Raw genomic sequence first — 27,757 nt, 5'->3', positions numbered from 1 at the left:
TTTTCTTTGTTCGGTTTTTATTAAACCTCACTTCAAATACATAAATACACAGGTTATAACAAAAGGGAACATTTAAACACATTATTCGTCACATATCCCCATTTAGAAGGACCGAAAATTCACCGAGTATTTACGGCTTAGATTAGGCAAAATCTCAATTTGAATAACTTTAATAAGATCTGAATTCGAAAGTTGTATTCAAACTGAAAACATTCTTGTTTCGTGAATAAGGCTTGATTATTTGTAACACTTCTGCGAGTATTCAAATCATCATTGTCATGTTTCAGGAAGAGTTGTTCGGAGATCTGGATATTAATAAAATACATGCTGAAGAATACAAAGCAATTATTTTTTCCTAATTTCATTTTGAAATTCATTTCAAACTACTAGTTGTTAAACAAGTCGTCGTCAGGGAAAATGCATAGTCCAACAGGAGAAAATAGCTCGGATATTTTGAACGCCTCATCGTTAAGGACAATACACACATATATAAAATATGATTTGTTCAAAGAGATAAACATATAAGATTGGTCATTTACATCATATCGATGTCTTAGGCGAAGTTATCAAGCCTTGGCAACATCGCCTATTGCATTTAAAAACATTTCTGGCAAAAAGTTTGGAGTAAATATGCAGCCCTCATATTGTTGTAATGTCCATCCTATCCAAGACTATTAATTTAAAAAGTTTCGGGAGAGGTATGTTAGCTTAATACACGTCATCGACAAATCGGGTGATCTGGCATTCCTGTCGTGTCTCTCCATACCAGCCGGTCTGACAGCGGCAGAGGAAGTCAACCTGGCCGGTAGCCTGGGGTTGGATTTGTTTCCAGAGGAGTCTAGGTAGCATGGTGTTCAGGTCGCGATGTCCATCCTGGATCCATCGGAGACCAAGTACAGAACCTGGAGCGGAAATTTATATAGAAGTAGAAATGATTGTCATGTACGGTCTGACCGTCACCTTAACAGAAAGAAATCATTTATATCTTTCTCTCAAGAAAGGGATCTATTTACGACAGTATATGCCTTGTTATGAATATAGATGGTGTGAAATTTCCATATGTAAGGTGCACAGCACACCCTCGCTTATTTCCCCCCATAGTTTAGTTTTGTTTTACTATGAAGAGATATTCTATGGTTCTAACGCCCATATAAAGAGCGCTCTTAATGATTTCAATATTTATTTTATCATTATTTCTCTAATATTGGGAATTGCTGAATGCCGACACTGTTGTATTACTTTACAATAGACATGTCTTCTGTGTTTAAGACTCATCGTAGTGATACACAGAAATAGAAAATAACAAAGACATTCTTAACTGGTACAGATTAGATGAATCTTTCTGCATACTATCGGAAAGTGGAACCAACATTTCAATTTAATGTTAATGTCAACAATGTGGTCCACCCATCCATCCTTTGATCATCGACTATTCACCAAACTGTATATCATCCATCAAATGATACCTACCGCGAGTGGCCTTTGCAAGTTTGGCATACTGTCCGGATGGGATGGCAAGACGACCTGTACCCTCTTCAGCACTGTTCTTCTTGTTGATGATCTGTGTGCCAAGGTAGTTGACACCCAAGATTGGAGAATCTGTACTCTTCTTGTTCAGGGTGGGGTAAGATGAGAAGACATTGAAGGTGATTCCTTGACGCTCCAGGCGCTTCTGAATAGCTGTTCTGCTGTTGTTGATGTTAAAGAGGTAGTCAACATAGTTGGTACTCTCCTCCTGTTAAAAAATAATCAAAATCAGACATTACCCAACCATGAAGAGGACAATGATATAACTTATGTCAAAATGTATACATACTTAATTAATATTTCAATGAATGAATTCTTTTCATTTAATCTCGTCAAGTTGTTTTCATCTTTCAATTCTAATGGGATAATACACAAATTATTCTGCAATTTAGGGTATCTCTGCATTGTGGTAAAATGTGAAACATACTGATCCGTCTCTGATTAGAAAATTGACCATCTATTCTACATCAAAATCTTACATACCATAATATCTTCATCAGCAATCAAGATGATGATCTTGGCAGCCTCCTTGCGGAATGGATAGCTGGCAGCAAGCTGGATAGCACCCATAGCATCACCAGGCATTGCTCCTTCAAAGACTAAACTGTCAACACCACTGGAAGCACAGTCAGGGCTGCTGTCCATCAAATGACCACAGAGTGTATGGACATGTGGACGTCCATGGATGTCAGCTCCACCATATGCGGAAATTCCGTACTTTATGTCATCCACGTTCAGCTTCCTGCTCAATCTGCTAATGATGGTCTTCATACTGGACTTGATCACATTGCCTTCCTCCATTGCAGCAGTTTCAGAAACCACAAAGATAATGTCTGCAGTGCTTGTAGATCGTCCGTTCTCTTGGCTGATTTCCCCTGGGGTGCAGTCCACTGTACATAATATATTAAGAAGAAATAATAACATTTAGAAAAAAAGGGTTTTCTTCTACAGTTTCTGCTCGTCTATACGTAAATAATGTAATACAATTCATTACTAATTCATCTTAGATAGAATGATCTGTTGCATCCCATGCATGACAATGGAGATATTATGAAGAATTGTATATTTCGTAATGTTAATGCTTGACAAATCTAGTGGATATATCAAATTATCTTCCAAAATATCAAAAACTTACAGCAGTTCTGTTCATAGGTGACATCGCGAAGCAGGTGCATTCCCAAGGTGGCAACAGGATTGCTGGCTTCACATACGGTATGGCACTTCGATGTCTCTTCAACACAGAAATTGTAGAACTCAACTTGGTTGATGTCCCTGAAGGTAGCATTTAATGGTGATTCTTCAGCAAGGAACCTGTTGCGGCACTCATCGGCATTTGATCGGCAAGCTCCGAATCGAGATGGAACAACATTTCGTGATGTATATGGTGAGACATCATATGCTGAAATGAACTCTGCCACATCGGTTGTTATACCACCTTCTGGCAGGATGAAGTCGTTGTGGTGCTCTGTATCAAGGTTGCCAAATAGTCCTCGAGATTTACCATGGTACCAACCACTCAAATGGAAGATACATAAGAAGTGATCAACGTGGCAGGAGAGAGCGATTCCCTTGGTTGATGTGACATTTACCCATGGACCCTTTGCCATTATGGTCACCTCCTTGCTGATTGGTGTCTGGAAGGGCAGTTCCTGTAGGTTTGGTAATCCATTGACATGGACAACATTCTCATCATCAATTGCGACACTTGTGTTGCGGATAACGAGGGTGACACGCTTCTTCTGTACCAAAAGAGTGAAGTTTCGGTCTACGTAGTCATGAGCAAGTACGTATGTTTGTACCTCATCAGCATATGCAGGCACGCTGTATACTTTGCCATCAAATGTCATGACATGGTTCTCTCCAAAGATCATAGCAGTGTCTAAAACATGAAAAGAAAAAAAAAATCAATTGTGAGCTATCAAGTTTTCATACGAAGAGATTGTTTTCTCACCATTCAAAATACGACTTCGTCATATACCGTTTTAATTTCTTGTTTTCTTAAAACTGATTTTACAAGTTTTCTTCAAATTTTACGGTCCTTGCAATTATCTAAAACTAATTTTTGAATATCTAATTTATTCCTGGGATCATTTCAGAAAGAAATTTGTCATTATTTTCACCGACAGATGCTATAAACTACTGCAAATCATTGTATGTGATTGGATCATAGCAAATTGATTGGTGCAATCTAAAAAAATAAAATCTTGATGAAGTACCCTATTCGAAATTCAATATATTATGTTTTTGCATACACTTTATAGTACTAGAGCCTTCCCTTATAAGTGAATACTTACATTTCCAGGGGCTGTAGATCTTAATGTGTTCAAGAGGAAGAAGCTCAACAGGGATGCGGAGATCTTGGAGAAGCGTAAGGATCTTGTTGATGTATCCAGACAGTTTGGTCTGGAGGTCAACCCTGATAGCCTCAATATCAGCCTTGATCTTTTTGTAGGTCTCTGGCCAGTCTTGTTTGATGTCCTCGATCTTCTGAAGCAGTTCATTCCACTTCTCCAGAGCTTTTGTCTTCAGAGACTCCACCTTGGTCATTGCCTTCTGTCGGAAGATAGAAGCATTGTTCTTGAGCTCCTCAAAGATTTCCTTTGCAATCTCATACTGAGCGATAACTTCCATTTTGATTTCAGGATACTTCTCCTCCACGATTATCCTCTTGAGCTCGGGGTATTTCTCTTCAAGGATCACTCTCTTCCATTCAGGTAGAGTCTCCGTCTTGAACTGGAGGGCCATTTGTTTCAGATTGGTCAGCAACTCGGGGTCCTTGATGAAATTGGTCAAATTGGTGATCATCTCGTTGATTTTAGGCTTGATCTCCTCCCTCCAACTGGTCAAGATTTGGTCTTTCTTTTCCATTAGGCGAGGCTTCCATTCGGTTTCCCACTTTTGCTGGTAAATGTCTTTCTGCTCATTGAATTTTTGCTTGTATTCATTGTAGATTTCATCAAAGATGACCTGGTACTCATCGATCTTCTCCTGGATAATGGCTCTGTATTGTTGGAGTTTGGTACGGAAAAGCTCAATCTTCTCATCAATCATTGGCTTCTGAAGCTGATAGTAATCGTTCACCATCCTTGAGTAATTGTAATACCGCTCTGTCATGTTCACACGAATCTCTTGTAGAGTGACGTTAAGCTGTGCCATCTTATCCTGAATTGGAAGATTTGCAAAAGAACAAAAATCTTAAGTTCAAAGGTACAATTTTTTCACCATATGGATATGTTTATTCAGGGCAGATGAAAAAAATTGATTAGATTCAGTTTCAGGTATTATTTAGATAATGTGTTTAATGTCCTACACAGCATGCTTTTTGCTATTCTCATAAATTTCATGAATTATTCCCATCGTAGTAATTTTATGATTCTTTCTATTGACAGGAGAATGAAGTTTAGAAGTGACAACATACCTTGATGTACTGGATCTGGTTGTTGCTGAGTCTTGGTAAACTCCGGAAGCTTGTCCAGTTGAAGGGATGAGAGATGTTCATGGCAAAGCTGTGGTCATCAAGACGACCAATGGAGTTGAGAGTATCCCTGATGAGAGTGCGGGTACGGTTGATTGCCTGCCTGGTAAGAATACTAGCATTCCTAATTGCCTGGCCAGTAATGATGCGAGTCTGGTTGAGCGCATACTGAGTCATGACGATGGTCTCGTTAAGAGCATAGCGGGTCATATCTTTACTTCGGTTGAAGGCCAATTCAGTCAGGAGACGGGTCTGGTTGAGGGCAATCATGGTCAGATTGATTGTCCTCTCAACAGGCTTGATGGCAGCAATGTAAGCACTGGCCTTTGATGGGAATTGATCCACTTCATAGTAGCGAATGGCCCATCCTGTAAGAAAAAGATAAAGTTAACGAATATTTTAACGAAATTCTAAAAATAAAAAACGGTTCAGATACATCTGTAAACATAATACAATTATTTTTAAACAAATGAATGGATTGGATTTACATAAGGGGACCCGTCAAGGAAAACTGTCAAATTAAATGTGGTGAGAAAGATTATATTGCTTGTAAATATGTTAGAATAGTTGAGATCCTTGTAAACAATTAATTTAGATTTCTAACCTGCCATTGTGTTGTTCACATATGTCACATATTCCATGGTGAAATCCTTGGCAGGACCCTGGATATAAGTCACGATGGTGTTGGTCATGTTACGGGCATAGTTGATTGTCTGTACTGTCATGTTCCTGGCTTGGTAGATGGAATTCTTGGTCAGATCCTTGGCAATAAGTGCATATTCTTTGGAGAGATTGAGGAGACGGGTCTCATCCCTGACATAGATGACTAGATTGATGCTCTTGTTGCGGATCATGTAGATGGTTTCATTGGCAACTTTCAGACTCCTGATGATCTGATCTTTGGTGTTGTTTAGGTACATCTTCATTTTGGCAATGCTCTCTTCTGATGTAAGATTCTGCCATGCTTCGATGGCTTTAGCTTGGAAAATGATGAAGGTCTCATTGGCCTTGTTCCTTAGGATGACAGATGTCCTGTTGAGGAAGCACATTGTCTCATTGATGGTAACCCTCCATGGCTGAGAACGGGTGCGGTTGATGAAGATCATGATGTCCCTGGCAGTTTGGTTCAGGATGGGAAGAACAACCTCTCTTAGTTTGGTGTTGGATACATTCAAGACATCATAGAAGGTCTTGTTTACCATCACCAAAGAAGAATTGATCCTTGTCAGTGTCATGTTTGCATAGAATCTGGTCAGATTTGAAGCTACAAGGATCTTTCCGTATGAAAAGTTTCCAGCCTAGTTGAGAAATCGGATGAAAAAAATAAAAAGAGATATATAGTTAACCGGAAAAGAATAATATCAAAGGGACACAAATTGTATCTCATATTAAAAGATTAGATCGTCTTAGTATGATGAATGTAAAGGTAACTTTATATATCTATGCAACATTTAATGTTTTTTAGAAATGAAGAGGATTGCAAGATAGCCACAAATATTTCTCACAAGGATTATTTCTATTATTGAATATATATACAAATTCGATTGTCATTTCAGCATTTACTTGATTTTCTGTTTTTACGACTTGCTTTGAGGAAATATATTTTCTTTTTTATTATGTTCACATGATAACTCACCTCAAAGATGGTCATATCGAGATACTTCACAGGGTACTTGTTGAGCAGACTTGTTCGGTCCTTGATGCTCATCTTGGCCGTTTCCACCAGATCTTCTGTAAGTTGTTGAATGTATGCTTTCAGGTCTTGACTGAGTTCAAAGATGGTCTTTTCCATCGATCTCATTGGTAGCTCGTTGATCAGTGAGTATTCATCTTTTGTTGCAGAAATTATGGCTTCCACTGTCCTGTTGATACCCATCTTGGTAGCTTTGAGGTACTTTCCAGACTTCCTCAAGACGATTGGTCTCCATGTTTCCCATTTATCCTGAGCCTGCATTTTGAGTGCGTTAAATTGGTCTTTTCGTATATTGTACATTTCATGAGCTTTCTGCTTGTAGGTTGCGTACAACTCTTTGGTTTTGTTGTACAACTCTCTAGTATTTTCCTTCAATTCTGCAGCCATTCTTGTCATGTTGGCTTTCAATTCTTGGTAGAACCTTGTGAGGTTGACCTTTAATTCCTCAAGCTTTATCCTCATTTCAGCAATGTTTTGGATGGTTTTCTGCTTATATTCTGGATATCTTTCGATGTGGTATTCAGCTGCCTCCATCAAGTAAGCCTCAGTCTGGGCAGGAAGTTGACGAACTCGTTCCTTCAAATTGGCAGCACGGAGCCTCATCATTTCAACCTTCTGCATTATTCTCTCACGATAAGGTTGCACGTGAGGTTCAAGGAGCTCAATGGACATGTTGATAAAGTGGTCAGTCTTAGAGCGAATCTGCAGGGTAAAGTTGAAGAGACGTTGCTTAGCATCACAAATGAAGGTACGAATGGTCTCATTGACGATTGGAGCGTGCTTCTCATAGAACAGGGTTGCATTTCCCTTAGCCATGTTGAAATACATGATTGATGTATCCTTTACGATCTTGCCCTTCTCAAGTGCTTTCACTTTGTATTTCTGCATTTCTGTCATCACAATAGGAGTATATTTCTTTCTTAGAGCCTTCATTTTGTCCAGAGCGATACGAGAATACACTTTGGTTTGGTTGACTGCCATCTTGCTGTAGACCTCAATGTTGTCGGCTACTTTCTTGCTATAAACCTTAGTGAGGTTTGCTGCCATCTTGCTGTAGAGGACTGTTAGGTTCCGTGTTATATCGACAGGAGGTTGAACGATCTGATAGATGGTTCTGTTGAAGTAGCAGAGAGGAAGCATGTTCACTGGATGGGTTTCATTCTTGGAGATAGCGATGATCTTGGTAACGACCTCATCAATCTGCTCTTTCCTCTTCATGTATTCGTTGCCCATACGGACAATGATTTCATCTACCTGTTGTTTCCTGTTCCTGTATTCATCAATGACCCTTTCAATTATTTGATCAACGTCAATGTTGTACCTTTCTCTGATGTAATCAGCTGCAATGGTTTTTATTTCCATCAGACGTTCTTTGAGCTCCTCAAGAGATCTTGGGCGTGCCTCCCACTGTTCCTTAAGGAATGCTTTGATAAGGTCAGCCTTTGCCTTGACAAAGAGAGCTGCTGCTCTGGTCATGTTAACTACCTTTTCCTTTGTGATATTGAAAACGAGCTTCATGTCTTCCTTGATGACATCAACGTAGACGTACTCATTGAGGATGGAATTCCATTCTTTCAGCATTTCAATAGCCTGTTTGATGGTTTCATTCAGGTAGGTCTTATTGACATAGCGGAAAGTAGTTTGATTCATCAGTTCAAGTTGGGTGATCATATTTTCTTTCGCTTCCATGGCCAGGTCCTTTGTTTCCATTACACTTGTCTTGTTGATGATATCAATGACATTGCGTGGTCTGATGCGGATAACCTTGCGCATTAGTTCCTGGACTTGGGCATCATCTTTGTAATTAATGAAGATAGAGCTTGAAATGGAATCAATGGTGGTGCTGTTAAGGTAGTAGGCGATGAATTTCTTGGCCTTCATCAGTTGTGCATTGAGTTGTGCCTTGATTTCTGCCTTGACCATTTCCTTGTCGAGTGAGGCAATGCTCATCTTCATCTCACTGAGCCTTTCTCCGATCCTCATTTTGAGTTCAGCCATTTTTTCCTTGATCTCGCCCAACTGTACCTTCAATTCCATAATTTTCTCTTGGAATTTGGGAATATTGAATCTAGTTTGGATGTAGTTGTTAAGCTTCTCCATTCTTGCTTCATACTGGATAAGCACCTTGAAGTCATCAATAGCAGCTTTAGCCTTCTTGGTAATGTTAGCTCTCATTTCAATCAAGTAATTCTTAGCCCGGGTCTTGATGATTTCTCGATTCTCCAACACCCACATGATTTGTTCACGACGCTCTTCATACTTGATGAGTATCTTGATGTTCTCAATGGTTTCTCTAGGATGAGTAATGTTGTATCGGAGCTTGGCATATAGCTCCCGAATGGTAGCGTTGATCCTTGTTACAGTTTCATTCAACTTTGTTAGGTTGACATACTGGCTGATAAATTCCCTGGGATTGCTACGGGCGTAGGTGATGGTCTCTTTGAGTTTCTGCATCTGGGTGCAGAATGTCTGGTTCAGAGCCCTGAGCTGGGTGTAGAAGGTCTCGTTCATTTTCTTCAATTGGATGAAGAGAGTTTCATTCAGTTTGAGAGCTTGGGTGAAGGCAGTTTGGTTGAGCTGTGAAAATGTGGAAGTGAGAGTCTCATTAGCCAACATCATGGTATAGCGCATGAAACACTTGGTGCAGTTGGTCATCCTTCTGGTGTGTGTGAGGGTGCGATTAGCAACTTCCATGACCCTGTTGATGGTGCTCTTGGCAATGGTGATGGTACGATTGTAGTGGCTGTTGATTGCTCCTACAGTGATGTCCACAATCTCTGCAACTGTCTCTGGGTTCCAGCTGAAGTTGCTGTAGATCACATTACTCTCATTTAATCTCAATAGCCATGTGATATCATTGACTGTCTTGAAATTGTCCTTCTGTAAAGACAAAAATGGAATCGGATTGTAAGTATGTGGGTAGTGTATATGTACATCAATTCATTCTTAATGTACCCAATAATGGTAAATCACAATAAATCTATCATTAATAGTGATTTGCAAAGGAGACTGACGACAACGCGGCTTTGTACCTAGAATTAGTGTTAATTGATCTTCGTAATTAATTTTTTGCATTGATTAAGAAAATCACGAAATCTCAAGTGTCTTCTTTGAATATAAATAAGAAAATCAAATCAATAAAATCTTAGATATAATCTTTTCCGCCCTCCTTCATATTATGATATTGAGCATGGTGTTTCGTAAACCCTAAAATTATGAAATATAAAATAAGTAAAACTCACCAATAATTCATGGTCAATGTAGAAAGTCAAGCTGTCTCCAAACGTGTTGAGATTTGCTCCAGCAGAAATCAGACCGATGGATGGAAGCTTGATGGTAGCCACAAGATTCTCATAATTGAGGCGCTGGTTGAAGACGACTGTTCCCTTAGGGTTAGCCCAGGTAATATTGAAGAGCTGAGACATGTCTTTTAATGTTGTCAGATCTAGACCATTTTTGACAGTGACATCATTAATAGGATCAACCCAAAGGAATACAAGGCGATGGCCAATGTAAGAATATGTGATTCCCTTGAAACCTTTGAATACAACCGAGTTTTGGAGTGTGGTGTTGATAAATCGTGATTCAACATTTGCATATGAATCTATAACAGCCTTTTCAAAAGACATAATTCCAGCCATGTTTGTAACATTGAACTTGGTAATTCCTGCAGCTCTGATAAATGGACTTGTAATATTTCCAACAGCCATAGCAGATACTTCTCCATAGTGCGTGATGTTAGCAAAGTTGATGAAATTTAGCTGACCACTGAAGTGGGCATCATTTACCGGAGTAAGAAGTGTGAACATCACTTTAGATTTGGCAGCATCAAAGTTGAGGATGTTGCGAGAATTATTCATCTGATATTCAAACACTGCATTGCTCTCTATCCATCTGCTGAAGACATTGCTGTACAATCGGCTTGTTGCACTATCAAAAACGAGGAGTGACTGTGAGTTGTTCATCTGAGACTCGAACAGAGTGCTGCTGTTTACCCACTTGCTCTGAATATTCCCGTAAATACGGCTTCGCACTTGGTCGAAGTTGAAAAGGCTGCGATGATTCTTTATCGTGTAAATGGTCTCTGTCATAGCAGTCATTGGTCTGCTAATGAAGCGGGCTTCTGATGTTACATTGATGAGATCGAAGCTGGTAAGGTTACGTACATTCTTTACTTCAACGATGCCAAGAGCACGTCCTGTTGCAAATCTAGAAGTCAATGATCCAGTAGATTGAGCAACAAGTCTCTCAAACTTGCAGAAGCATGTAGAGTCACTTACTGAGAAGTCTGCCACTACAGATGAGTTAAAGAGCTTGTTGTTCACAACAGATTCAGCTGAAGCTGCAACACGGGTAAAAGTGAAGAGTGATTCAAATCCCTCTAGAGCGAAGTCAGCAAGTGTAGAGGAATTGACTAGCTTGCTATTGAAATCGGTGATAAGGCTACCGTTAACACGATCAAAGGCCATTACTCCCCTGAAGTTGTTCATCTCCATGCCAGTTTTGCTTTCGATGGTTGCTAGTCTAGATTTGAAGGAAACAAGAGCTGAACTGTTGACACGTTCAAAAGTAAAGATGCTCTGGAAGTTGCTGAAGTCGATTCCTGATTCTGTTGTTAGATTTGCCAAGATAGACTTGATTTCAGTGGATCCACCGATTTTGACATCAGAAAATCTGAACAACCTCTCGAAACCATGCATCTGCATGACGCCTCTTGAGGAAGAGTTCAGGAATCTACTTGCTACATCAAATACAGCAGTTGATTCTACTGATTCAAAGGTCGTGATGTTCTCAAAGTTCGTAAGGGTTGAGTCAGCATTGCCAGTCACGTTGATCTTTGATGTCAAGAAAGAAAACTCGCCCTTGATAGCTGCATTTCCAAACTTGAACAGGTTTCTTGAATCAGTAACCTGAACGGAGCTGGAGGCTTTGATTTCCCGTGTGAATGGTGTGTTCACAGTTAGAGCTGACGAAACATTAGCAAGTTGCATCTTGAAGAGTCCAGTCCCAATATTTGCAGTCAGACTAGTTTGGGCTGTAGTGTTCAAGAACCTGCTTGTAATGTCTCCTGATGCAGAACCAGTAATGCTGTCATATGTCATGAAGCCGGCCATGTTCTGGACATTGAACTGGGTACCACCTTGCATCTTAATAGGCCAAGAACTAAAGTTTCCTTGAGTAACTATGACCATTTCCTCGTAGTTCAGAGGCCCAGCTTGATTGTTGATGTGGCCATTTACGCTTGTATACAAAGATGAGATGATGCTAGAGAAGTTGGATGATGCACAACCTTCCATTCGAGAGTAGGTAAGGATACCAGCCATGTTGTTCAGTCTGAAATGTGAAAGAACATTCCATGTTGCAATTCTGGAATGGATGTCATTAACAGCAGAAACTTCATACTTTCCAAAAGTAGTGATATTCTTCCAGTTTTCCATTTCGACATCGAATTTAGAGCCGGTCTTCATGATAGGTGTGCTGATGTTTACATTTGTAGAAAAGACATTGGCTGCAAATGTTAATGGACCTGCAATATCTCTAACAGACCAAGCTGCGCCAGAGTCAATCTTTCCAATGCGAGATATAAGGCCAAACATGCTCTTGGTTGTTGCATTTGATGCCTTGAAGAAACCATTTGAACCAGTGACGAAATTGGTAGTGTTAGAAGTGATAACTAAGAAGGGACTTGTGAATTCATTTTGTCCAGAAATGTCCAATCGGTCGAAGTTCAAGAATGAACGGACACCAGCAAAGGTGGAATCCACATTCATGGTCCAGTTGGTCCACTTTGTAAGAACAGTACCCTTTGACTTTCCAGTGATGGATTCAAATTTGTTAAACTTTTCAAAGCCCTGCAGAGCCAACCCTCCATTGTAGGCAGCAAATGTTGTTCTTAGCGGTGTAATAATGAATATGTTGGAGGTTGTGACGTTCATAAGATCAAAAGTAAAGAGCCTCTGGAAGTTGTTCATTTCAAGGAGTCCACCAACGCTCATGCGGGTAACAGGAGTAGTTACTGCATGGGAAATTGTGCCATTGATTCTTGTAAAGTCAAAGATACCTCTCATACTGTCCACTTCAACTCCATGGAAACCTTCAATATTGAGGAACCTATTATTTACTCCATATTCGACCTTGGCAATGCTGCTGGCATATTGGAATGGTGCAGTCATATCAACAATTCTACCTTCATATAATCCTGATACATTAAGTTTTGACGTAGTAAGGTTTCCAATAATGACAGTTTCTGCAAGAGGATATTGGAACCAGCCTGCCATGTCTTGAACCTTGTGAATTTGATGGTAGGATGTGTTGAGGAGGATTGTGTTGAAGGAAGCAATAACCTCTGCGGATGCCAAGTCAAATTGGTTGAATTTCCTGAAGTTTTCTAGAGAGATGACCTCAGTCAGACTAGAATCAAAATAGGGGCTCTTTGCGACCATGCCGAAATTATGAGCGATAGAGTCAAAGTTGACAAATGATCGCACTCCATTAAAGCTTACTTCATTTTGCATTGATGTAGAAACGCTGAAGACCTTGGAGGTAAAGTTCATCCTTGATGAAATTGAATCAAAGTTAAGAAGAGACCTGTGATTGGTGATGTCCATACCTCCAATCAGTGATGAATTCATCAGACGACTGGTGAAAGTGGATGACGAGTCAACTGCCACTTTAGAAACCTGAGTAAACGAGCGCACATTTTGAACAAGCAGTGTGGTGTTGGTGTTTCCCCTAGCCAAGCTAACCTCTACATTTCCAGATACATGTCCAGCAATTTCCTCAAAGTATGAGGCATTCTGGAAATCTGTCAGGGCAATATGGTTGTCCATAGTAGCATTCAGAAGAGCTGTCTTTACAAACCAGATCTGCTTTCCTGTAATACTATCGAAGTTAAAAAGGCGACGGAAACCATTCATCAATAGGGTATTATTTGCCGTAACATTCAGAAGGCGAGACGACAGAATGTAATTGGATGAACCATCAAGAGTTGTGAAAGATACATCAGAATTCTCAAGATTTATCTGGGTCTGGTAAGTGCTGTTGACAAATCTGCTGGTAATATTATTGCTAAGATGAGTTGCAAACTGGCCAAAGACAAGAGGACCATTCATATCCCGAAGAATCATACCAGAGCTGTGGCTTCCATTGACAAATTTGTTGAGGAGATTTGCTTCAAAGTTGCTACTGACCTCATCAAACTGAGAAATACTACTGAAGCCTTTCAGTTGAGATTTACCATGAGCATTCCAACTGATCAATTTGCTGCTGATGTCATGAGAAGCCTTGACAAGGACTTTGTTGAATTTGAAGAGCTTTCGGAAGGTTTGGAAGCTTACTGAGCTGTTAAATGAAGACTTGATCATACGAGACTGAAGGTTGTATGTCAAAATTCCTGTTATCTCGTTGAAATATATTGGTGAAGACATATCATTTATGTTGAAGTTACCAATCGCATCAAAAGATCCCAACCTTGATGTCATGGATGTGTTGTGATTTGCCACCATATTCAAAACACCATGAAAGTCACCATTGGATGAAGAGCGGGTTGAGAACTTGATGAGAGGAGAGTCAACCTCAGTGTGGTACAAAGCTGCCAAATCAAAGGGTGTATCTTCTTTCAAGATGGTAACATTGACTGATGTTAGGGTGTTCATACGTAGTGCCGTCCTTACTGTTAGACCTCCCTCGGTCTTCAGTGTAACCTCACGATCCTCAATGAGCAGAGAGTGATTGAGACCAGCTGAGATGTTTAATCGCTTCTGTTCAGCTGCAAATGTCAGCTGCTGATCAAAGAGACTTTGGCTCAAAAAGATGTAATGCGACGCTGACATATTAGCAAAGATTGGACTAGAGATATTGGCACTTTGACGTAAAGTGAGGGATGATGAAGTAACATTAAAGATGAACTTGTTTAGAATCAGATCCTTTACACTCTGGAAGTCCTTGTTGAAGGTCTTATTAAGGATATCTCGCACAACCATTGGTACAACACGTGGCCTCATTTCGGTGATTGGACCCTCAATAACCAAACTGTTTGAAACGTTGGTGGATAGAAGTTGGTGGAGGTAGGACCAGTACATTGACACAGCAGAAGGTCTTACAGAAAGGTTACCTGGAGAAAAAGAACAAAAGATATAAAACATATAATTTATCATTTTGATACAATGTTTCAGAGCTTAATTCTTAATGTTTGTTCACATTTTATTTGTAGTTAGTATTTATCAATTTACTATTGCAGTTTATACAAAAGTATATTATATAGAGTCATGATTTATGTATTTCTGGATATTGATTAAACAAAATTGTAGAATATGGAAAAAAATTACTAAATTTCTCGTTTAACCAACATCAGGTTTCGGAAAATGAAATACAGGTATTTAAAATCATGCAAGCTTTCAAAATTACATGATCACAATTGTGAAACTGAATTTTCTTTCAGGGCATTTGGTGATGGATACTTACTGATTTCAGTAAAATCAAGGAGATCAGAGATACTGCTGTCCTGGCTATTCTCATAAAAGAATTGCAGACCGTTTTCACGCGAGAACAGAGCAGTATAGTTCTGGTAGTAGACCATTGAGGGTGTTTCAATGTCCATTACCCAGTTTGCTGAAGGCTTCTTCCATCCAGCGGCAATGATGTTAGACACAGTAACCTGGGGCTTGCTGTAACGGGTGTCGTAGAGGGTGTAAGTATGGTCCAAAGATGATGCTCCGGAATCCATATCAATGAAAAGATGCAGAAGGTTGACATTGTTCATCTGTATCAAAATTGGATCAAAAAAGGAAATATGAAAAGATTATGAATTATGGATTTCGTATAGTTAACAATAAACAGAATATGAATCGTTGTACATTTTATATATTTTATTCCGTGTAACTATCAGTGGAAAAAATTCAGACACAATTTATGCCCCTCTTCTTCGAATGATAGAAACATACGTTTTGTTGTTTTTCTTGCCTTGAACAGATATTTACCTTAAGAAGAGGAATTGGTGTTGTCAGTTCCACGGAGTAGTCCTTCTGGTTGCTGATGGTAGCATTTTCAAATCGGAGATCAAAGTCATAGGTAATATGAGTCTGAGGATTCCTTGGGCTAGGTACAAAGATGCTGGTCTGGATAAGATGTTCCTCAGTCAGGCTTGATTGATCAAGGATTCTGAAGTTCATACCACCATCAATGACAACAGGTTCATCAATGAGTGCAGTCTCGCCAAAAAGCTCTGCAAGAGGAAACATAAATCAATTAATACATTAACCAATTAATAAATTTCATCGATGTAACCAATTGTAGATTTATTTACCAAAGCTTCCATGTACATCTTGGGTAACATTAATTAAGAAAAGTAATTGTAAATATTAAGGATGTATTATTGAGCAGATGCTTTGATATATTATTTGTCACGCGATATTTAGAAATGTCAATATTTTCACTTAAACCCGAATGCTAATGTATCATGTAAGTATTTCATGCAGTTCACATAAAAAATATAACTTACTAAGTAGAGCTGGAGAGTTAAGGAACATGGCAGCATCAGGGTTGTTCACAAGAACGTCAGTCCTGAGTCCCATCCTGAAGTTACAGTTGGTTTCTCTTTCCTCTTTGGTTACATCATACTCAGCAAAGACATGGTGAGTATTACGTGCAACCTGTCCTTCAAGACGATAGCCATTCACTTTAGTTTCATTCCTCAGAACGAAATCCAACAGAGGGAATTCCTGTAAATCAATGCCATAACAATAAAGTTATTAATTTCAGGTCAATGGAAAGTAGGAGGCAAAAGTAATCAAACTAATTTGAATTCTGATTAGGTTGCAGAAGTAATCAAACTAATATAAGCAGTGTCATATCCTGATGATAGATAAATCAGTGTTTTTGTTTGAAGAAAAGTGAAAAGATTGTGATTTTTATGTAGACTGGGGAAATAAACACTATTGGCAAACAAGTTCCACAAATGCTTCTTACCCATGTGGAATTTGAGATTTGGGTGTGGACTGTAAACTCCTTCATTTCATCTGTAACAGTCTGGACAGTATCAAAGTCAAATGCCCAGCCAAGTGTTGACATCTTGAGGTCACGCTCAACGACTGGTCCTCTTGTGATCCTCTTGGCAGCGATGGTGGAGGTCTGGTATTTAGCATGGTTGATCTGGTATCCGGTCCATGGGAAGAGAAGCTGCTTGTACAATGGAGTCTCATCGTCCCTGCAAAAATTAAAGAACAAAATATTACCATAAATTATAGTTTTATGTGAGGAAATAATATTAATGATATCAAACATGGTCATAACATAGCTTTATAAATACAAACATATGAGAACAAAAAAGGCGCGAAGATCTTTCCTACTTCTAAAAAAACTGTTTTCAGGTTTCGAAACAAGGAACTGTTTTAAATCTAACTTTGCAAAATTTCTCCAGAATTGAATGAAAACGCTAGAAATAAGGTGACTTACCAATAGTGTGTGTCAGTAACATGTGCGTTCCAATCACCACTCTCTGCCTGTTTGACAAACTGTCCAACAGCAGCCCAGTACAAATTGTTGATGGAAGCATTGACGACTGCTGTAAGATTCTTCTGTGATACAGATGTCTCGTTCCTAACAAGGAAGTCGACTGATGCTGTGTTCTCAGCAGCAGAAACATTGAAGACAGCCCTGTATGAGGAGGATGAATCTGTGGTCTCATTTAGGAGTCCAGCAAACATGATGAAGTTCTTGACCTCTGGAACAGTGAATGTCCACTTGGCAGTCTTGCGAAGTCGATCAACACTCATGAGTGAAGTAATGTTGCGGGTAAGTTCCTCTCCTAAAAAGACACCGATAAGAGGTACAATGGTCATTTCCATTTTAAAAAGATATGCAGACATCATATGTTCGAACTACCTAATTAAGTTAGTGACCTTATCACATAGATAAATTTATTACATGATTCTATTTTATGCTCTTCTTTAGACTTTGAACAGCTTTATCGCAGTGTTGTGGTTGTATGGAAAAAATATAAGATTTACACAATATCATCTTTGTATCTAGCAAGAAATTTGTGACGATATTCCTTTGGATAATAAAAAGGAATGTTAGTTATCTTAATTGATGATAGTTCTTAAAAAAAAAGAAGATCAGACGTTTCAGGTATGTAAACTCTGCTCTCCGTTTAGTATATATCCATTGTTTAAAAAAGCCTTTTTTACCTGGTGCATAGAAGGATACACGGACAGTATCAATGATATTGCTAGCGGCCTGAGTGTTTCTGTTGTTCCTCCTTCCAATTGAGCTGAATGAGATTGGTGATGGTGCACCACCTTCCCTGATCTGCTTGTACTGGGCATCGATGGTGTATGCCTTCAAAGCTCTGAAAGTTTGGAAAACAAGAAGAGTGAATTAAATAATCTGCGGAGTTTCGACATGTTAATAAAATAGAGTAACTATCAATGACAATCGGTAGCTTCATATCCTCTTATCCCAAGTATAACATCACTCCAAGTGTTTATACATTTTGATTTATTAAACATATTAAGAGTTCTGGTTTAATTGCTGTTTGATTAATTTATTTGTGTGTTATACGTGATACTACATGTAAATAATTGTTAAATTTGTGTATTTCATGAGTATATAGAATTGATACTTACTGGTCTGTGTTGACAAGGGTAACATTGAAGCTGTTTGGTCCAGTGAAGGGGAAACGTGGTGCTTCATCAACGTAGCTTGCATTGGGATAGGCCCATGAAACACACAGGTCAACTCCAAACACCCTGCTGACATTGGTACACCTCTGATTTCGGACAGCATCCTGAAGAACACCTGGGATGTATTCAATGTCTCCATTAGCCTTCATCAGGTTGTAGGTTGTTGAATAGTTGAAGAGGTTCATTGGACGGTCGGTGTTGTTGAGGTTTATCTTGAGGTGAGTGCCATCAATTGTGATGTTTCCTTCGATCTTGGAGGAATGGTAGACAGTTGCGTTGGCCATAACCCCGGTGAATACCTTGGTTGGCATACCAATACCCATGGTAGCAAGAACCTCTACAGCACCACTGCAAATATATGAATTGAGAAAGCATTGAGAAAACTGAGAACTACAGAAAAAGAAATTGTCGAAGAAAACTGGAAAGAAGATGTACATTATGAGTAAATAAATCAAATCAATCAATAAAAAAACTCAATGACTTGTAGACCTACCTTGGAGCAATATGTCCTGCGGCAATGATCTTGGGAAGATTGAAACTGAACTGACTCTTCATGCGGAGGCTGACAACAGCAGTACCATTTATGCTGCAGTTGAGTGGCATACCCATACCAGTTGGCAAAACAAAGGTCTTGTCCATAAATACGAAAGAGCGAGTTGTGTTGAGGTTGAGTCCCTGAGACAGAAGCTGTGGAATCTGTAATATTCAAAAGATTTATTGATCGATAAAAACCATTCAAAGTTCATGTAAAATTGATACTGGCAAACTTTAGATAAAAAGTGATTTTTTTTCTTTTCTGACAGAGAATGTTTAGGACATGAATTAATTTCCATGTCTATAAACTGTTAACACTTTAATAAATCAAGGAGCTCTCAGCTTGAGATAATCAATATTTATTAAGCTAACCTGTTTTGCCTTGTTCATGAATTCTTCATAAATTCCCATGGTGTAAGGGATTAGAGAAAGAACATCACCAGCACTGACGAAACCAAATTCATTTCCAAGGAGACGAAGGAAGACAGTAGCATCAGTAGCAGATGGTTCCATGCCAACAAGGTAGTGTAGTTGGTTGAGCTTGTTCATGGTGTTTTCATGGATGACATCAATGACCTGAAATCATAAATGACATATCACAGAAATTTAAACGCAATGCCAAAGTAAATTTTGAGGTCTGATCATAAATATTGTCTAATAAATTACCAGTCCCTTCAAAATCTTTTGATTTCAGTTTAGTCATTTCTCACTTTTAATCTATTTTCATTACTGTTGTCACCTCAGGCATTCCGAAGAATAGATTTGTAAATCATCATCACACTCATCAAATTTAGATATCAGTCAAATAATCAATAAAAAATGAAATACCTGAGCCTCTCCGATTTGAGACTGCCTCTTCTTCATCTTCTTGCCGAATTTGTTTTTCTTGCTGAAGACTTCATTTTCGGTCTCTGCTGGCTGTGGAACCCACTTTTCAAGTTGAGCCTCAGCAAACTCCCGAACCTTGGACAAGAATTTCTCATCGATGGTTTCAAACATAGTCTGGAGGCTGACCTCTGGGAAGATACCCTCAGGTCCAAAGACAGATTCAACAATTGGTTCGAATCCTTTCATCTCAATGCCAGTCTAAAATTAGGAATGAAAACATGATAAAGATTTCATAACATTCTCTAAACTGTCATGGCGGGAAAAAAAACAATCGCAATGGCTAAAATTCAAAGGAGTTCAAAACTACTTTAAATACGATTTCACACAATATTCATCAAACTATTTAAATTTAAAATCTTAACGTATTGCCTTCCGGGAGAGTGATGTCTCTTTACAATTTGAAATACGAAATCAAACAACCAGCCAGTGCCTTAAGCTAAAGGACATTATTTTAAAAAAGTTGTATTTTCCTACCTCAAAGATATCCCAGCTCTTTCCAAGAGCATTCAATACATAGTGGAACATGACTTCTTGAGGCAAGTAGCTCTCAGGGTTGAAAATGACGCCACTCTCAAGTTGGGCAGCGACAGTGTTGTTCCTCCAGGGTTCAGTCAGGTTCTTTGAAAGTTCAAAGAAGCGAGAATATTTGCGGATATCCTTAGGGTATTCTGGAAGTTGCTCACCATTCATGGCAGTCTTCAGATTTTCCTTGAGCCTGTCAAAAAAAATATTCATTGTTATTTGGACACGAAACGACAATGCTGTATGCAGTGAATATATATTGTACTGGTAAAGTTTTTTTTTGTCTTTTGGAAATGCTTTAATAAGAAGACCAGGAAATTAATTATGGGCATATAATGAGCTGAAGCAGATGTTGTTTGTTTAATGAAACTAGGATAATAAATTCTTACTCTTGCAGAGTTGGCTCGCTCGACTCAATGACATTCTGGATGTGAGAGTAGCAGAAGGCCTTGATCTGGTTAACTGGCTCTGTTTTCAAGAAGTTCCAGATTTGAGTCAGCTCAGAAGCACTTGGGTTAGACTTAATGATAATGAGGTAGGAAGCGATTCTCTGTGGTACATCGAGAGAGGTATCCATGAAGAGCTCGGAGGTGACTTGGCTACGGAGCTGGTCACTCATCACAAATCGACGCATGGACTGAATGGCAGCCTTGGAGATGTCATTTGGGATCTGCATGTTCTTGGTGCACTCAATAAGGACTGGAGATACTCTTTCAGAGTAGATGAAAGTCAGCTGGTCATATCGCTCAACTGGCTCTCCGATGTTGCCAATAGCCTGTTTGAATATGAACGTTAACAAAAAACTATTTGAAAATATGCCATCACTGTATTCTAAAAATTGTTTTTATTGATATGTAAGTGATGTTACATAATTATTAATATATATATTATTAATTCAAAGGAAATTTTTTTATATACTTAATTTACCTTAAGTGCAACAAGTGCAAGACGTTGGTTTTCTGCTGATACAGTGCAGTCATTGCCAATGAGAGATTTGAGGTACCTGATGGTCTTGATGATTGGTTCTGGAAGCTAAATGAAAGACAAAACAAAAATATCAAGACTTGAGTCACCTTCATATTTCTAAAGAATTATGTCATTTACAAAGTCCCAGTTATTGAAATAAGTGTTTTACAGAAAAAAACATCAAATTACATTATGCGATAATCTGAAAGTTACTTACTGCGTCAGCAGTGTGAATCTCCTCGTTATTCACCCAGTAGTTGTGTACCATGATACTGAGAGGGAAGATGGTAATTTGTGATGGTGAATACTGAGCCATACGTAGCATCTCACTCATCAGTTCCAAGGTTGGGTAGTTCTGAAGAGCCATGGTTACCATCCATGCATTAGCAAGAGGCTTGGGGATGATTCCCTTAGCGATGGCATAGTTCTTTACACTGAAGCAAGCCATGGTTGTACAAGGAAGGAGGCCATCAAGAAGATATTCCCTGTATAATGGAAATTAGAAATAGGATATTACTTCTGATGCACTCTAAAAGCAAATATTTGTCCATAATATAAAATTGCAAAGGTTTCTCCATCAGAAATCCACTGAAACATTGTTCCTAAAAACATTATATACTAGAAACCCCAAAATTCGAAATTTATTTGTTTCAGCGTCAAATATCAGCAGCAATTAGCTAAAAGATTTGAAATATGTTTCAACTAGTTATTTTTACCTGGCAATCTTCTCCTTGTCTGGGTTGTCACGGCAGGTCTGTGAGTATTCACTGCAGTTGTAAGCACGATCAAAGACTTCATGGATGGTCTCGTTTGTCATTCCCTCCAGAGCAGCCCTCCATCTGCCAAACAGACGGGGACTCTCCATCTTGACCTCCTCACGAGAGACCTTGACAAGGGCCTTCAGGATGTCCATGGCTTGGTCAGCAGTTACATCATCGGGCTTCTGTCCAATTTCCTTAGGATCATGCTCGTACCTCAGGCACGTTGATCTGGAGTCTAAAAATAGGAAAGAAATGTGATACAGATTATGGTTACTGGCATGCTAGGTATGTCCCAGTCTGCATATTCAAGGCTTTCTAGTGTTTGGAAATTAGATATCGTTCAAACGCTTTTTAGACATAACTAAACTATTGTAATGAGTGAACAAAATTTGGGGCATTGGTATCCAAATATGTCCATGAACAAAGTCTTGTATTTACAAACTTTATTTTTATCATGATTTATGATGATATTCAAAGTTTTCATCAATGCAGAAAAATTCTTCAATCAAATTCATGATTCTTTAATAGATAAATAAGACTTACTGGCTGGATCAACCTTGAAGGAGTTGAGCCAATCAATATTTGTGCTGATGAGGTTCTGCCTGATGAAAGTACGGACACCGCTTTCACTGTTGAAGTTCAGTGGCCAGAAGGAGTGAGTTTCTTCACACTGAATGCCCTTGAACTCGCCAGTTGTTCCTTTCAGATCGTATCTGCATATCTTTGAAGAGTTGATAACCTTGTCCATGACGGTCTGGTGAGATGAAAAGATGAATGTAAATGATTACATATTCAAGTGAAAAAAATCATCTAGACTTTGAGTACGTTTTACGATAAAAAAGGTGTACTGTATATTAGAGATATTCATTGATTCAACCTTAAGACAGGTTAGTGAACATGCCACAGAACATTTCTTGCAATTACGTTTGCGTTGGACAATCAACACGCAAATTCATATTCTTGATGTGAGGTGCTATATCAAAGTGAGAATAACCTACCGTGTTGAAGACAATGTCTTTGAAGCTCTGCCACCTGGTCATGTTCTCTGGTTGTTTCCTGAGCATACAGTTGTTGAGATCAGTCACTACCTCGAGCTTGCGTGGCCTCTGCCTGTCATCACGCCTGGTAACAGACATCTCGCTACTGCAGTTGCCGTGTACGGAGACTTCATTCAGGGTGATCTGGTCAACATCATCGGCTTCAAGGTCGAGCTGGACCATGCTGAGGATACCACGTTTGGCGTTCAGGATGTGAAGGGGTTCATCGGGATGAGCCAGCACCTCGATGATACGTCCGTTCTCAGTGCGGAAGACCAGGTCATGGGCACTCATCTCCTCGTCAATGTTGCTGTTTTCCAGAAGACATTGTCTAACCTTGAGGACGTTCCTGCATCTTTCTGGTGCGTCTATTATGATGTCACATGTCATGGTCATTGTCGATTCGGGTCCAGCGCCTCTTATTCCACTTTCTGTTTCTGCCTCATACCTGAAGGTGTAGCTGTAACCTTCCTTGAAGCGTGTTAGTTCTGAAAAAAATAAGAAGAAATACTTTGTTATGCAATTTCCCCAAGGGATATGAAATATATTAAGATCAATTAATCTTATTATTATGTCCATTTATCATGTGATTAGTTTTGATAGGCTTTATTCAAAATGGGTAACTGCAAATCAAAGATCAGAATTAAAGCACTAATGTTGACATATCCCTTGTTTAAAAAAATATATGGAATTTATTGTTTTATGAATGATTATTCCGATATGCAATTTCGGCTAATACAGTATATTAATTTACTTTTTTCTTTTCTTTTGGGCTTGAATTAAATAACAGTTATGTAGTATAGAAAAACAATATATGGTCTTTATTGTTTTATAAATTATTATTCTGATATGCAATTCTAGATAACTAAAATGTCTACGTCGATGGACGATATAAGATATGAAAGCTAGTATTCTGCCAAAAAACATAACAGCTAATATTGGAATTTATATTTGGGTTACTAACTTACCGGAGCATTCATTCGCTTCATCTACAGTTGACTGAGGACCAAAAAGAGGACCTGCAAAAAAGTTAGAAATTAAAAATATAAATGAATGAAAAGGGAACTACATTCAACTACCAAAAAGAGTGCGATTTCAGTGGGATCGCATTAGGCCAAGTGTTGTGCATCCGCTAATCTTAACCAGACAAACGCTAACTAAACTTAAAGAATTTTTGCAGTCTATTATCACCCTACCTACCCACCCCCCCCCCCCCCCGGCCTGCCCCATCCCACAACCATTTCCCTATATCATATTAAATGAGATCCCCCATCATATGATCGCGATGATTTTGATAAAGCATAAAATTAAAGAAATATTTCAGAATTTTGACGAATATCCATGAAAGGATTACAAAGTTATGGATATTCAAATATACATATGTATATATTTTGATGTCACATGCAGACAGTTCGGCCGTTTTTCTTCTCACTGTTTTTCTTTTCTTAGCATGGTGTGAGAAAAAATGTTACAAACTTGGAAAAGATAAACATAAGAAGTTAATTCGTGTTTAAATATTCGTAATACATTCTTTAAAATATTTATCTGTCTTTTCTCTTATCTGTTATGATCAAAAGTAACTTAATTTCTCTTAAAGTATAACTCCCCCTTGAAGAATTATGGTACTCTACCATCAAATCATTGACCAATTCTGTTTAAGGATAATTTAATTATGAAACTGCAAGTGTTAATATTTCATTAGACAAAGGTTAATTGCTATTGCCTGGATATTAAACCTGGATTTATTGAATTCTATCTGCATTGCTATATTTTCAACAAAAAAAGCATTGTAATATGATGATATATGTATACCCTATACACATTATACATTTCCTATTTTTCTCTTTTTCTGAAACAAATGATACCGATATCTATTTTTGGTCAAACTACCTGTGTGTCATGATATCCATTTTTAAGCGTTATATTTCGTATCTTCCGATTTTCTTCCTAAATTTCCAAGTACGTTAATTCCATTTCAAAAGAATACAATTTCAGCAGGTTAAGTTGCTGACAATACATTGCGTTTATATCGGGCAATATATCCGATTTGTATACTAGCTGTCTTAAATATAAATTTCAATTCTATTGGGGGAGGGGGTTGTTGTTGTTATATTGCGGTAATAAGAAATCCCTTTTAAAATTTATATGGGGGGAAATGTGGCGATGAGTACATATCCATTTCAGTAAAGTCTAGAGAAAATAAAACCAATATTATTCTTTAACAAGCAATATGATAAATCATATGACTGAAATCCATATTCATTTCAAGACTGAAACGCTATTTGTAAGTTTTTATAGATAAATGTAACCGCGCATGAACAAGTTTGAATTGGGCTTTTAAAGAATACTGTGGCTAATAATCATTGATGATGGGCCTAAACTTATCATTCCTAATCGCCCCATTCATCCAAAGTCTTCCATTGTGAAAGTCACCTTGAGGAGTGACGTAACAATCAGTCAGCTGACTGTTCCCTCTTGAATGGGATTCCCCGATAACAAGGAAGAAATGTAAACAAACAGCCATAAAAAAGGCGCGCTCCTGGGCGTAAGGACCGCCCCCACAAAGAATCTCATTTACATACAATGCACGCACTTATATCAGTGTTTGACCGCACGTTCCAGGGATGTGGGAGGGATGTGGGAAAGATGTGTATTTTGTTGAAAACAAAAGCGAAACGCTATATATGTTGGAAGTGTCAATCTCCAGACCGAGTTCAAGTGCAGAGACTCAGTACGAACAAAAGCCACAAAGGCGGCGTATATAACGAACTATTCATACTAGGGCAAGGGAGTTGAAGACTCTCAAACTCTCTTATTCACTGGACCATTAACTGACAGTATACCCCCCCCCCCCACTATTTGCATCCCTTCTTTTTGGATCATCATATAGGCCTATTCGCCTATATACCATTTAACTTTAAAAGCTATAATTATGTTCCTTCCTTGCGTGGACGCAATGTATTTTTAAAGCATATCTCAAAGGGAAGTACAAGTTTAAACAATCAAATCCCAGTACCTGGCCAGCCTCTAACAATTAAGCCTCAATCAACAAATTTTGTTTTAAAAAACATGCATAAAATGTAAATTTGCATGAGAACTTAATCTTCAGTCGTTTGAGAGTCATCCATAATGATATGTACGTGTTCACTGGTTTGTCACTATTTATGATTAATTCTGGATTATTTTGAGCCACAATCAAAGCAAACGTTTAAAAACCCACAATACAATAGACATATTGAGTACACTATATACTGATATACAGCGAATAAAATACTTCATAAAACTTTACATACTACATGTTGTCATGATACAATTTGTAAAAGAAAATTTACACCTGTAATACTGTGTCGATATCGTGACATGAAACACAACCTGTACGTATATTATTTCGTTCATTTAACGTTCTTCCAAAAGTTTAAATTAACAGAATGCCAGCAGGTAGAGAATTTTCATCAAGTGTGAAATACAATGCATCCAAATAAGAAGTACAATACTATAACATTCAGATGTAGTAACGTTATACATTGACAAATAATATTATTACAACGTAACCGTAACTCTTTGCAAACACCAAACATATTCATACTATTCCAAAGTCTATTATCAAAATGCATATCATAACATGTGCACCGTGTATACAATCATTACACATCAAAAATATAACAAAGATACTTCAAACATATATACATATGCAATATAATATATACAATTATATATACATATACATATATAAATCTTGTATGATCCCATGATCACTATTCACTAAAATATAATATAAAGAATATTATTAACTTGTCAGAAGTATATATATCATATGAGTCCAGGTATATAAGCGTCGATTCCATTCATTCTTATAATCGGCATCAGGTAGAATATTCCAAGCTCGCCAAGACAAATTTGGTAGATTGGTTGAAAAAAAAAGGTGACGAAGAAAAGTTTTTCTTACCTGCAACAACTGCTGAGGCCAGTATTAGGCCAACCAGTAAGAAAAAGACCGCCTTCATGATGAAGGTATTCCTGTGTTCTTCTGGTACTAAAGATTGGTTTCAATTAACTGCTCGAGGAATCCCTCTTTATATACAATTTTGTTCTCTGGTTTTGCGATATCCATGTGATGGTAGGTGCGCATGCTCAAAGAGGACCAGCTGATAAGTATATCAAGGCTTCCCGATTCGCTGCGGTCAACGCACCTTGAATATGCAATGAGGCTCCCGTTCGTTTCAGCTCCTTCTAATTGGAGGTTTGATGCCGTTGTATGCAAATTAGATCGAACTTTTACACCAATAAGCGAGCTGTCGCTATCTGAGCGATTTGGCTGTGGAGTAGTCGTTGCTCGCAGTCTCGTTTTCTGACCCGACGTGTATGACCCATTTGTGCCATGGATTTGCGATCATATGTTCCCTTTATCATAGCTTGAAATCAAAAGCCAAGTCATTATGTTAGAGGTCTTGAAAGGAAATTGTGCATAGAAATTGTAAAGTGAAGAAGGATGAATTTCATCACACATTATTATCACTCATGAATTTACCTTAATTGCTCGGAAAAACCCGAGACCGAAATATATTAGTTGTTGAAATTATTTAGATTTTTTTTATTCTCTTTCCAAAAATTTTGTTTGAAATGGCTCCTGCTCGAGACTATATTGTATTAGTTTTTTTGTCACGAGAAACTTC

At 38.4% G+C, this 27,757-nt stretch overlaps 1 protein-coding gene across 1 annotated transcript; it reads right to left on the bottom strand.

Annotated features, from left to right (window-relative positions):
• Positions 1–27,139, bottom strand: LOC129271361 (uncharacterized). The gene is made up of 28 exons (XM_064106567.1): positions 27,031–27,139; positions 24,053–24,103; positions 23,046–23,572; positions 22,591–22,801; positions 22,003–22,282; positions 21,504–21,771; positions 21,248–21,352; positions 20,710–21,095; positions 20,273–20,513; positions 19,739–19,996; positions 19,283–19,486; positions 18,870–19,072; positions 18,320–18,724; positions 17,882–18,042; positions 17,148–17,499; positions 16,662–16,899; positions 16,195–16,414; positions 15,674–15,918; positions 15,159–15,456; positions 9,938–14,808; positions 6,639–9,575; positions 5,607–6,300; positions 4,946–5,370; positions 3,822–4,689; positions 2,663–3,406; positions 2,011–2,417; positions 1,471–1,735; positions 1–902 (listed from the first exon to the last, which is right to left on the bottom strand). The coding sequence occupies exons 1-28, from the start codon at positions 27,086–27,088 to the stop codon at positions 709–711; spliced, it is 16,116 nt and encodes a 5,371-aa protein (XP_063962637.1). The 5' UTR covers positions 27,089–27,139; the 3' UTR covers positions 1–708.
• Positions 27,140–27,757: the final 618 nt, after the last annotated feature.

This window comes from Lytechinus pictus, chromosome 11 (assembly GCF_037042905.1).
Source record: "Lytechinus pictus isolate F3 Inbred chromosome 11, Lp3.0, whole genome shotgun sequence".
Classification (NCBI taxonomy): Eukaryota; Metazoa; Echinodermata; class Echinoidea; order Temnopleuroida; family Toxopneustidae; genus Lytechinus; species Lytechinus pictus.
This window is presented reverse-complemented; position numbering and strand designations above follow the sequence as displayed.

Coding starts and splice junctions, on each gene's coding strand:
- LOC129271361 (XM_064106567.1), bottom strand. CDS start 27,088: ATGAAGGCGGTCTTTTTCTTACTGGTTGGCCTAATACTGGCCTCAGCA. Junction 16,415..16,661: donor AAATCTCAAATTCCACATGG/GTAAGAAGCATT, acceptor ATTGATTTACAG/GAATTCCCTCTGTTGGATTT. Junction 15,457..15,673: donor CACCAATTCCTCTTCTTAAG/GTAAATATCTGT, acceptor ATTTTGATACAG/ATGAACAATGTCAACCTTCT.